General features: G+C 48.4%; 1 protein-coding gene across 7 annotated transcripts in view; it reads left to right on the top strand.

Moving 5' to 3' along the window:
* The window catches only part of ptpn13 (protein tyrosine phosphatase non-receptor type 13), a 63,583-nt gene that overhangs the window by 26,195 nt on the left and 24,419 nt on the right, over positions 1 to 12,969 (top strand). For all 7 annotated transcript variants that reach the window (XM_031577858.2, XM_031577859.2, XM_031577863.2 and 4 more), the window contains exons 7-8: positions 2,745 to 3,329; positions 11,478 to 11,570. In XM_031577858.2, coding sequence (XP_031433718.1) covers positions 2,745 to 3,329; positions 11,478 to 11,570 — 678 coding nt within the window. The remainder of the gene's footprint in view (positions 1 to 2,744; positions 3,330 to 11,477; positions 11,571 to 12,969) is intronic.

Below are 12,969 nucleotides of genomic sequence, written 5' to 3'. Positions count from 1 at the left end.
TCGCGCTCTCTCTCTCTCTCTCTCTCTCTCTCTCTACTGCTCTCTCACTCTCTCTCTCTCTCTCTCTCTCTCTCTCAGGCCTTGAAGAACTCACACAGAACAGGGCTTGCTTGCTGCTTATGTAACCAGGGTATGGTATTGATTAGAGCTATATTTCTCCCCTTTTGGTCCGGAGACTGGGCTCTAGCCTGTTGTTTTGGTAGTGGGCCTCGTATTCTTCAGTGATGAATGAGTGCAAGGGCCTGCCTTTGAAGAGAGGAGTATGTGAAGGATGTGACTCATCTCGCAAGCCACTTTTCCGTCCTTAGTGGCTGTCGTAACCTCAAGCGGTTGAAAGTAGTAATGGTGGAGAAATGTTCCGTCATTGTTTTCATGCTGGCAATTGAATGTTGACATTGCTGTATGGCTGCCTGTGTGTGAATAACGCTTCACTGCTCTCCTCTCCTCTCCTCTCCTCTCCTCTTTTGCTTTCTATTTCACTCACTCCTTCTGTCCCTTGCTCTCTCTTGGTCTTGCTCACTCTGGTGCACACACACACACACACACACACACACACACACACCAACACAGTGTTGCGTTCTCGCGGAGCAACTGAAACTCTTAAAACCCTATGCTGGCAAAATACAGTAGGTCAAACGGAAGTCATTTTTAAAAATGTAAGCAGTGTGCCTCAAACGTTTACCCCTTATCTGCCTCTCGAGTGTTCAGGATCAGTGAACAGTGATCATTGTGGAATTAGTGTGTGTGTGTCTATGTCTGTGTCTGTGTTTCTATGTCTGTGTGGGTGTGTGTGTGTGTGTGTGTGTGTGTCTATGTCTGTGTCTGTGTTTCTATGTGTGTGTCTATGTCTGTGTCTGTGTTTCTATGTCTATGTGTGTGTGTGTGTGTGCCTCAGTCTTCTGTTTTAGGAGTTGTAATATTGGGGACATTCGCAAAGAGAGAACATTAATGCTAGAAATGTCTAAATAGCGCTTAGCAATGGTCGCACAAGTACACGTAAAAGAAATGAAAATGATATTCATGACAGTCATGAAATAGTTGGAAACACGGTGTCTCCGATTCTTTTGCGAATTTTTGATTTATCTGTAGATAATCTTTCTTTACAAACACAAATCATTTCCATCTGTAATCAGCCTAAACTAACGCTACCTCTCTGTTTTTAAATTTCTATGGTTTTATTGTTGCGTTGGGTTCCTCTCCAGAAGTCCCAGATTTGGCCCTACCCCACTCCAGGACCAAACGGAGGCTATCTGGGCCATGGCCCCAGTCCAGACTCACACATGGAAACAAACCAGTCTGAGGCTGTGGTTCCCCCAGACACTGGAGTTCTACCCCATAGTGGAAATACGCCACTTGAGTCTTTGATGTTCTTTTTCCTGGTATAGAGGGAGCATATGCTATGTAGATCAGAGCACCACGTGCACATACAGACTGCTAGCCTTGTTTCCCTACCCTTTTATTTCTCTTTTGAACCTCTGCCTCCATTTCTCTCTTAATTTGACTCCTCTCCCCTCCCCTCCCCTCCCCTCCCCTCCCCACACCAGTCCTCTCTTTTACTCCATGTCATGTCTTCGCATGTGGTAGTTCACTGTTGACAGGGCAGGATGGAAGGTGCATATATTTGAGATCTAAAATGACAGAGAACAGTCCAGAACATAGACATGATTGACTAATAGGTCAAGTTAGGTCATTCAAAGGTTCAATGAAGCATGAATGTTTCAGAATAGGTTGATATTGTGTTGAAAGTTTGGTGTTTGGGGAGTTTGACAGGTGATTTTAAAATATGAAAAGCTGGAAACTTTCATGGAACACAGAAAACTTCTCTTTGGCAGCTATGACCTTCTGTCCTGAAAGGTTTATTTGACAGACCTCAGGTGATTTAATTGTGAACAGTGTCCAGAGGGAGAAAAGTTATCATCTTTGATTGAAGGCCTCAGAAATTTGAAACATATCAGAGTTTTGGCATTCCATTTGAATGCTTTACCAAAAGACGTTAGCTAACTGTCTGGGTCAGCAAATGTAATGCATTTAACATGATGTTTTCCTTCTCTCTCTCTCTCTCTCTCTCTCTCTCTCTCTCTCTCCATCTCCTCTCTTCCCTCCCTCTGCCTGAGTGATTGAACTCTCTACTGTAACCCCTCCAGATTAAGGGCAGTAATCTGTTTTTAAGTGGCAGTGAAAGGGGAGCAGTGTTGGGCCATGAGGCTCCTGTATGAGCGGGGCATCTGGATCATCCGCCGGTGCCCTGAGTGACAGCCAGCCTTAGAGCGCGGCTAATGAGCGTGTCCATGCTGAGCTAGCGTCGCTAGGCCCAGGCAGCCCTGCTCCACCAGAAGGCCCCTATCGTTTGCCTGTTCTCCCAGCCAATTACATCCCATTACAGGCCTCTCCTCCACCAGCCTTGCGCACTCACAGGCCTTTAACAAGCTTGTTTTTCCCTTGTTGATTTCCTTGTCCTGCTCTGGTTATGGCTGCAATGGGGTAGTCAGATTCAGTCTGTAACTCTTCCAGACCTTAAAATCTAATATTCAGAAAAACAAAATATTGCCTGCACTGTGTTATGTATTATGAAATAATCCCATGAAGTCTGTGTAACACATGGCTGAAATGGAGGTCTGATGTGTAATAGGGAGAGGGTTATAGAACAGAATAGAAAAGCCCTTATTGTCGTTGTATTAATACAACGAAATTTTGAGTGCTTCTCCTGTTGTTTGACTAATAAAGGTTCTGTTATTTATCTGTAGGGCGGAGCGCGGCCCATCGTGTCCTGGAGCGCTACAGGGCCCGCTCTCAGGAGCATGCTGGACTGAACCGAGGCCTGAGCCGCTCCATGAGCTCGCTGCCTGTGCAGGAGGTGCTCCGGGCGGACGACAGCGCTCTCCACTACCCCCCGTCAGAGTTCCACCCGGGTTCCGAGTCCTCCGCCGAACTCTACCCCAACCTGCTGTCCCAGACCCACGCCCAGCCCCAGCCACAGGCCCGCGGCCGGCTGACCGACACCGGCAGGAAGGCCCCGTCCCAACGCAGCGAGCAGCGCCGCAAGAACTGGGCGTCGGCCGTGGACCTGGCCTGCCTGGACCCGGAGATGCTGCACTGGGGGGGCCTGGAGGAGGCGCGGAGGGGCAGCAGCGCTCTGAGCACCCGCTCCGCCGGACGCCACCGCTCCGCCTCCCGCCCCAAGGAGGGCCGCCACTCCGACTTCAGCGGGCTGCAGCACCCGAGGGCCCACCACCTGCCGGCGCTGTCCGTCAGCTCGGCCCTCAGCAGCGCCTACGATCGCATCCGCGAGAGGCAGAGGAAACTGCACGCGCTGCAGCAGGCCATGGATGGTGAGTACTGCTGCTGCCGCTGCCTAATGTGCAGGAGAGGGTGGGTCCCCTCGCATGTGCTGCTCATCACTAGCGGTTGGTTGTTTTTCTGAAGCGTTTCTGGTTCGCAGAACACAGATGTAGGATTAGTCTCCAGTGACGGGAGAGGGCTTGACCACGGGTTTACTGTGGCAGTCACCTTCTGATGGGGAGGGTTAGCCCTGACGGGATTCTTCAGAGTGGCTTGTTCGTCAGAGAGTGAATCATGAGAGAGTGGTGGTTTCCAAATTCCTGCAACCAATTAGAGATGGCTTGCTAATTCCAGTATAGAAGTGCTATCACACTGCTGCCTAAGCTGCTCTCACACAAACAGCCACACAAACACAGAGCACACCCATGCACACTTGCCAAGAACTGCTCACATTTGACACTGTGCAAAATTGTGTTAAGCTGACTGCTTGGGTCTTGTGCCAGGAGACCAGCAGTGTAGGAGCACTCTTCCTTCTCTGCGAATCTGAATTCAGAGAAGTCTGCTCAGAATGCCACCAGTCACACGCACGTACGCACGCCGTCAGCGCTCCCGTCCCAGGGCCGACTGCTCCAGGTCTGGCCACCATCTGCTGCCTGATGTGGCCTCACACCAGAAACCCCCATCCTCGCAGGACCCAGCTTCCTCCAAGCCAGCTCATTTGGTAGCTATTTATAACAGCGGCTCAGCCCAGGTGCTCAGCGGCCCAGAACCTCCGTCTGAACCAGAACCGGAGGCCTTTCCCTCTCCCCCTGGTGGTGCTGCGTCAGCGTTGGCCCTCTGCCCCCGCTGAAAGGAGCCCTTATGGGTGGACCCATCGCATTCATTTACTATGAGGATTTAAGAGGAGCTACTGTGCAGCGATGCTAATGGGAGGGAGGTGTGTCTCTTTTGTGTGCGTGTGTCCGTTCGGGGCTCTGTGGAAGTAAGGGCCCACTGTTGGGGTTTCATGGCTGGCTGGCGGGTGATAAGAAAACAAGCAGGCCAGCGAGACGCCACGCTGACGCGCAGGAATGTCCACTGCCATTAAAATGGAGTCGGCCCGGCCGCTCATGATGGTCGAACCCAAATATTTTCCTTTTCCCCTGGCCGTTTCGCTGTGAATGGAGGTAATTGAGCACAGACCATTTGTAGGGGCCTCCAAAATGTGTTGCTTGGCAGCTTTTCTTTGCGTTGTGTTTCTCTTGTGTTTTTCCTCCCGGTTTTCTTTCTTTCTTCCTGTCTATTTCTGTCTGTTTTTCTCTCTCTCTCTCTCTTTGTTTTGCTGTCTTTTGTATGCTGTCGTTGTTGTTGTTCAGAATGATGGCAACACTGGATGCCCCGGCCTCTTCTGCCTCCCAGATTTGAATGCTCTTAAGCTTCCCTGCCCTCTCTTTCTTTCTTTCTTTCTTTCTTTCTTTCTTTCTTTCTTTCTTTATTCCTTCCTCTCATTTGCTCTCTCTCTCTTTCTTTCTCTCTCCCCCTCCCTCCCTCCCTCTCTCTTTCCTGTGCCCTCACCCCCTCCCCTCTGCATAGGCCAAGGTGCTTCCATTAGGCCCCTGCTTCCTGCACACCCTGCAGGCGGTAATAGGAGTCATGTGTCTTGAATGAGGGCATTCCAAATGTTATTGGACTTCCCGCTGCCTGCCGCTGGGTCATGTGACTGGGCTGGGCCGGGCCGGGCTGGGTCGGGTCGGGCCCGGGCGGAATGGAGTGGGCGAAGGTGGGGAGAGCAGAACCCATGGGGTGAAGGGAAGAGTGTGTGAGTGTGTGCGAGTGTGTTTGGGGGATGGGCTGTAGACTGGAGGTACTAAAGAGAGGAATGGTGGTCGAGAGTGAAGGACTTCCTAGAGATGAAGTGAAAAGGTCTCCCAGGGCTAAGGTCAAAGGTCATAATGTCTTCTTCATTCTTCCTCGATCCTTGGCAGTGAGAGAAATACTTTACCCAAGGAAATTAGAAATGAAACCATAACACCAGCTGCTCTCTTTAAAGACACAGTCGTTATATTGAAAGCCCAGTCACCTGGCATTAATGGCGAGCAGCCATGTTTCTGTACAGCTCAATTTGGACCAGTCTCTCTCTCTCTCTCTCTCTCTGTGAGCCGGGCCTGACACATGGACTGAAACCCAGATGGCCTGTGCGTGCCTGTGGGGCCTCATCAGAAATGCCGTCACTCACAGGAAGCCAACCTACCCTTGGAGTTCTCTCCATCTCATCTCCACTCCGTCACCAGGACTAAAACTTCAGCTCCACCCTTCGAGTTCTCTCCATCTCCACTCCTTCAGCTCCACCCTTCGAGTTCTCTCCATCTCCACTCCGTCACCAGGACTAAGACTTCAGCTTCACCCTTAGAGTTCCTAAATTTCCCTCGGGATTAATAAAGTATCCATCTATCTATCTATCTGTCCAGCTCATCTCCACTCCTTCACCAGGACTAAAACTTCAGCGCCACCCTTAGAGTTCTCTCCATCTCATCTCCACTCCTTCACCAGGACTAAAACTTCAGCTTCACCCTTGGAGTTCTCTCCATCTCCACTCCGTCACCAGGACTAATCCTTCAGCTCCACCCTTCGAGTTCTCTCCATCTCATCTCCACTCCTTCAGCTCCACCCTTCGAGTTCTCTCCATCTCCACTCCGTCACCAGGACTAATCCTTCAGCTCCACCCTTAGAGTTCTCTCCATCTCATCTCCACTCCGTCACCAGGACTAAAGCTTCAGCTGTGTCTCTGAAGCTTCTGCCCTGCTGCTCCTAGCTATGACAGCCACTGGGAGCCTTATAATGAGATGATTGATTCGCTGCAAATTCAGTTTGAGGTTTTTCCTGGAGTGGCCGAATGGCATGAATGATGAAATGATATTAGCGTTATGAATGTACTGTACGTACTGGTTATGTAACGGCAGACGCTAATGGCTGCTCTGGATTCGAGGAAAATCGCAGGGCTTCTGGCGAAGGATGCGTGGAGCAGGAAATAGCTGGGAGCTTTCTCACAGGTTTAGAGTTCAGTATGGAGGAAAAGGCTGCCTTCTACCTTCTCCTCAGGTTCCTGGAATATTACGTGTGTGTGTGTGTGTGGTGTGTGTGTGTGTGTGTCTTCCCCTTGGGGCGAGCAGTCTGTAAATGTGTGGGCCGCTCCTCTGAAATCTCTGCAGGCTCCTCTCTGTAGGCCGGAGAACAAACACTCCAAACATCACATGAGGGTGGTCTGCTTACGCCTTACGAAGACGCTGAAACACTATCACAGCCCAGAAGAGTGTGTTGTCCTAACATGTCTGAGAAGTTCAGTGCAAGCTGTGGAATTTAAATCAAACCAAAATGTTTGCATGTAGCTGGTAACACCCCCAATTTCTCTTTGATATGAAAAGGACCGTCTCTGCACAAACCATATTTGGAAAGGAAACGCCTGCTGCCGCCCCGCCCCACCCCACCCCCACCACTGTAGTTTGTCTGTGATTCTGTGTTAAGGGGGAGGGCGGTCGCTGCCTGCCATGAATGGACTTCCACAGACAGCCCCGTCCTGCTGCCCCAGTCCTGTGAATCAGCTGCTAATTGCTTCATTAATCTCCTTATTTATGGAGGGGAGGGGCGGAGGGGGGGAGGGGCTGCCATTGTGCTCCTCTGCAGTCAGAATCAGGCCAGCAAGAGAAGGGTGAAAAGGAATGAGAATGTGTGCAGCGTCAGATTGGGTGGAGGAGAGAGAATGAGAGTGACCCAGAGAGAGAAGGAATGAACAAACAGAATGCCATGAATGACAGAGGGACAGACTGAAAACAACGGGCAGAGCGTCAGGCAGGGACAGAAAGAGGGCCAGCAGAAGAAAGATACAAATTGAAGCAGAGCGAGAGAAAGGGAAGAGGGAAGAATAGAGGGGGACGACAGACGATGGGAGGGATTGGATGCAACACATAAAGAGGGAGGGAGAACAAGAAAGATGGCACCTAACACTGGTAGAGAGAGAGAGAGAGAGAGAGAGAGAGTTATGGAGAGAATGATAGTGTCTGGCTCTCATCTTAGTAATTGCCCAGCACAGCACTGGTTGGCCTTGACCTACTCTGTGGCCGTCCGTCACCCTCTTGTTGACATGGAGCTCAAGATGCGTTCACATAGCCTGTGCTCTCCTGCATAGAGGAGCTCCTGAAGAGTGTTAGATGGCTGAGCTCAAGATGCATTCTCATAGCCTGTGCTCTCCTGCGTAGAGGAATCAAAGCTCCTGAAGAGTGTGAGATGGCTGAGCACAAGCAGGAGCAGCGGGGCTGTGGAAACAGCTGGGTCTGCAGCCGAGCCCTGAGCCACGGACGGATGCTCTGCTCCAAACATCTGTCTGACTCCTCAGCCTGTGGGACTTTCTTTTTTCTGTAGCATTTTAAATGGTGTGAGAGGTGGATGGGATCATTCTTACACACAAAAGTATCTCTGTGTTCAGATAGTCACACCACACTCTGAACACGCTGATGTTTCCCAGCGAGTGAGCGAGCTCCATGTTCTCCCGGTTATCTCTTTTCCTTGTGTTGGCACTGAGGCTGGTCCCGTGGCTGATTACAATTCAATGTGAACACAACAGCTCTCTTCCCTCCTAACAATTCGGTGGCGCTCTGACCCCGGTCAGTCTTTTAAATGTGTCCTTCATCCATTTTATGGTGCTGCGTAGATTTACAATCCATAAAGAGTGTCTTCCTGTGAATTCAATCAAAGCCTTCCGAGGAAGGGGGGTGTTGGGGGAGGGATGCTCCAGTCATGCCTCTGAAAGCTCTAGCGGTGTTCTGCCAACACCTTCATACTTTTATACTTCGGAGGTTACAGGATGCAGTGATGACATAATCCCTCTTCAAAATCTCTAGAGCATGTCGCATCTCTCTCTCCCTGCTTCTCTCTGTCTTCTTCATCTCTCTCTCCCTCTCTCCCTGCGTCTCTCTGTCTTCTTCATCTCTCTCTCCCTCTCTCCCTGCTTCTCTCTGTCTTCTTCATCTCTCTCTCCCTCTCTCCCTGCTTCTCTCTGTCTTCTTCATCTCTCTCTTCCTCTCTCCCAGCATCTCTCTGTCTTCTTCATCTCTCTCTCCCTCTCTCCCTGCTTCTCTCTGTCTTCTTCATCTCTCTCTCCCTCTCTCCCTGCTTCTCTCTGTCTTCTTCATCTCTCTCTTCCTCTCTCCCTGCTTCTCTCTGTCTTCTTAATCTCTCTCTCTCTCCCCTTAGTTCTTTCCCTCTCTCTGCTCTCTGCTCTTACTTGGCCTTAAGCTGTGAGTCACAGGGTTTTCTGCTACATGACTAACAATGGGCCCCAGAGTTGTGCTTGAGAAGTGAGTGTGAGTGTGTGGGTGGGTGGGTGGCAGGTCCTTTCATAATGAAAGCTTGAGAGAACATGTGCCATAACTTTCCCCTCCTGACGGATGTATCCTCCCCCCGCCTACCATCTCTCAGTCAGGTCTTTGTGCTCATTCACTGATCATGGGAATGATCCTCTCCTTTCCCAGGGTGCACGCCAAACTATCAACAACAGAGCTCACCTTACTGCTCTGCATGGAGGTGATGGATGGACTGTCATTCTGTAGTCTAAGTAGCAGTAGGAGTTAAAAATATCTCTGCTGAAGTGAAAAACAAACAAGCAGGACGCATCATGAGGTTAAAACAAAGGAGGTGTCGCAAGTTTCTTTGTGGTTTCTGGTTATCTGAGAAGACCGGTTTCTTTGGTTTGCCATAGTTTTCTCTGTGTGTCACGGATGTCATGAACCAGTGGTGACCGAGAGAACCTCCATGTAGTCTTTGACAGTCAGATCTTTGTGACCACGTCCATTTGTCTTTTCTGGAACGCCATGGAGTATACAGTACCAGATTGGCTGCTTACAGTAAAATCCCATGTCAAATCCTTCCATTGTTTATTTAAGGCAGCCTTTCGAAACTCTTAAGCCTAAACCAGAGCCCAAGAATGTCACCTATGTTGACTGAGAGTTAAAGATTTGTGCTCAGACCTGATGTACTGGTTCTGCTTAAACATTTCCCAAGAGAAGAGAAGAGAGCAGATGGCTGACAGACTTTTCCATTGCTTCAGAACAAGAGAAAATGTCTTGAAGATGGATTGATGTGGGAGACACTGAGTACTAGGAGGTGTACCGTGGTGTTAAGTCCGTCACTGCCATTACCATCATAACAGCCCCCCTCCCCATTTGAGAGTTTCATCCTCATGTAGTTTGTGGCTTGTTCTGTGGTCTTGTGTACATGTATCCGACATTTTCTTTCTTTCTTTCTTTTCGATGTACACAGTACAAACATGTTTTTTTGTTCTCTCTCCACACAAGAAGAACAAAACAATTCTACATGCCCGGACCACTGTACTGAGCACAGCCTACACACATTTAGCAAGAGCATTACGTCATTGGAACCTTCTGGTCAACTGACCATTCATTGCTTGGAAAACACAAAAGTTCAAATGTAAATATTGCATTCAAATACTCGAATACAACTATAAATGGCTGTTTCGTTTGTGATTGCAACCAATTGTCATGACTACACATCATAGCTGTATTAACAGACAAGCTAGACATGCCACGCCGAAATAGTTTTAATTATGTTGATTTTTTAAATTTAATTTAAACTCTTTCGGCTCAACAATGTCAACATATTAAGGGACAAGTAAAGTCAAATGAATGAACTAGAGGAGCACTCGGAGAGGGCAGACCTCTACGAAGGCCGAATGCCGTTTCTTGCAACGTTAGCGAAAGTGAAACAAAATTCGTGGATACACCCCATGATTCTGATTCACTTTTCCTTGGCCAATGCTACACATTTCCAGCAAGTTTCATGAAAATCGGGCTGACAGTTTTTATGAAATCCTTCTTACAGACATACAAACCAACAAACAAAACGCAACGAAAACCTACTCCTTGGCGGACGTAATTAAACACAAGGGGGTTTGGTTGTGGTACCACAATCTGCAAGGTGGCATTCTTCTCAGCCCTGCGGTCCATGCAGGGATCTGGTCTCCAAGGCCATGCTTATGGCAGGTCTAGAAACAAGGCCCTTGAGCTTTGACAAATTGGACTGCTGACTGTGTACAGCATCTAATAAGCTCCCACATGATGCTGGCAAGGGATTGAAGAGATCACATATCACATTCTTGAAGTGTGTCCAACTTCAGGGTTTTGTTAAGGATAGCGTTAATGCAGAGTGGGGATTAGATGTGACAATCATGATTTTACAAGCATGGCCTCATCTGTTCTTCTGAGGATGTGATATGATAGATTTGCTCATTAAAACTGCAATTGTATCAGTTACTTGTTATTGTATGCTGCCAAAAATGGTAACAGTATCACTTATGAACCGCAGACTACACTGCGCACAGACGAAATGTGCACAGTCAAGAGCTGTACACTTTGAGCAACGCAGACAGGGTTTAGCTACCAAGTTTATACAGTAGTGCGCGTGTAAACGTTCACTCTAATGACTGAAACAGCAAGGCCTGGAGTCTGGAACAGCAAGGGCTGGGGATTGCTTTCCCAGTGTGAGTTTACTTTTAACCCCTTTTATGAGTTTGTGAAGCGGGTGGTGAGTTTGAAGTCAGTGGGCATGAAAGCAAAACAGGAGTCGATGAATGTTGCCTGGGGTCTTACCTGAGAGCCAAGTCCAGCCCGCCTGCCGATGTTACTGTTTTATGTGTCACAAGTCTATGTGTATATGGAACAGAAATTCTTTAAAAGACCTTTAGACCTTTTCCACTGTATACACCCCTTACTAAAACTATGGCCTCTAATGTCCAATTGTCAACTCCACTAAACCGAACAGGATGAAATCCTCTTGAAACGGATTACCTCCCCTGTTCTTTGGAAAGTTGTTTTGAAGTGGTTTGCAGAGAAAATAACTTACGTAAGGCTCCCTGTTTCTGATCTGAGAACGTCTTGGCGGGCAAACATACAGTATGTGGAAGGAGGATGAGGAGGAGTACACTTCACCAGATGTCTTCATTGAGGTGTTCACCCTTACTGCTAATAAGAAAGTCTGCTTCAGCTCAATCAGTAACACTACCTCTGGAAGCTAGTATGACTTGTTTTGTGACAGATCAGGAGAACCAGGAAACATACAGCTGAACTGAATGAGCCCAGATGGAATGAAGTTTATTATCATTACTTCAGTTGAGCCATTGAGCTGATGTTTTCATTCCTGTGTTATTTCAGATCCCCTTCATACCCACAGAAGATACCACAGTGACTACAGCTCTTCCAGCGAAAGCCCCTCGGTGACGTCCTCAGATCCTGAATACAGACAAGGTACCCCCACACAACCCCAGCATACACACCATGTAGTTAAATAGACAAGGTACACCCACACAACCCCAAGCATACACACCATGTAGTTAAATAGACAAGGTACCCCCTCACAACCTCAGCATACACACCATGTAGTTAAATAGACAAGGTACACCCTCACAACCTCAGCATACACACCATGTAGTTAAACAGACAAGGTACACCCTCACAACCTCAGCATACACACCATGTAGTTAAACAGACAAGGTACACCCACACAACCTCAGCATACACACCATGTAGTTAAACAGACAAGGTACATCCACACAACCCCAAGCATACACACCATGTAGTTGCATAAACAAGGTACCCCCTCACAACCTCAGCATACACACCATGTAGTTAAACAGACAAGGTACACCCTCACAATCCCAACCATACACACCATGTAGTTGCATAAACAAGGTACCCCCTCACAACCCCAAGCATACACACCATGTAGTTAAACAGACAAGGTACACCCCTCAACAACCCCAAGCATACACACCATGTAGTTAAACAGACAAGGTACACCCTCACAACCCCAAGCATACACACCATGTAGTTAAACAGACAAGGTACACCCTCACAACCCCAAGCATACACACCATGTAGTTAAACAGACAAGGTACACCCTCACAACCCCAAGCATACACACCATGTAGTTAAACAGACAAGGTACACCCTCACAACCCAAGCATACACACCATGTAGTTAAACAGACAAGGTACCCCCTCACAATCCCAAGCATACACACCATGTAGTTAAATAGACAAGGTACACCCTCACAATCCCAAGCATACACACCATGTAGTTAAACAGACAAGGTACACCCTCACAACCCCAAGCATACACACCATGTAGTTAAACAGACAAGGTACACCCTCACAACCTCAGCATACACACCATGTAGTTAAACAGACAAGGTACCCCCTCACAATCCCAAGCATACACACCATGTAGTTAAACAGACAAGGTACACCCTCACAACCCCAAGCATACACACCATGTAGTTAAACAGACAAGGTACACCCTCACAACCTCAGCATACACACCATGTAGTTAAACAGACAAGGTACCCCTCACAATCCCAAGCATACACACCATGTAGTTAAACAGACAAGGTACCCCCTCACAACCCCAAGCATACACACCATGTAGTTAAACAGACAAGGTACCCCCTCACAACCCCAAGCATACACACCATGTAGTTAAACAGACAAGGTACACCCTCACAACCCCAAGCATACACACCATGTAGTTAAACAGACAAGGTACACCCTCACAACCCCAAGCATACACACCATGTAGTTAAACAGACAAGGTACACCCTCACATCCTCAGCATACACACCATGTAGTTAAACAGACAAGGTACCCCC

Source organism: Clupea harengus, chromosome 12 (genome assembly GCF_900700415.2).
Source record: "Clupea harengus chromosome 12, Ch_v2.0.2, whole genome shotgun sequence".
Taxonomy (NCBI): Eukaryota; Metazoa; Chordata; class Actinopteri; order Clupeiformes; family Clupeidae; genus Clupea; species Clupea harengus.
Note: the sequence above shows the minus strand (reverse complement) of the source record. Positions and strands in the feature narration are given on the sequence as shown.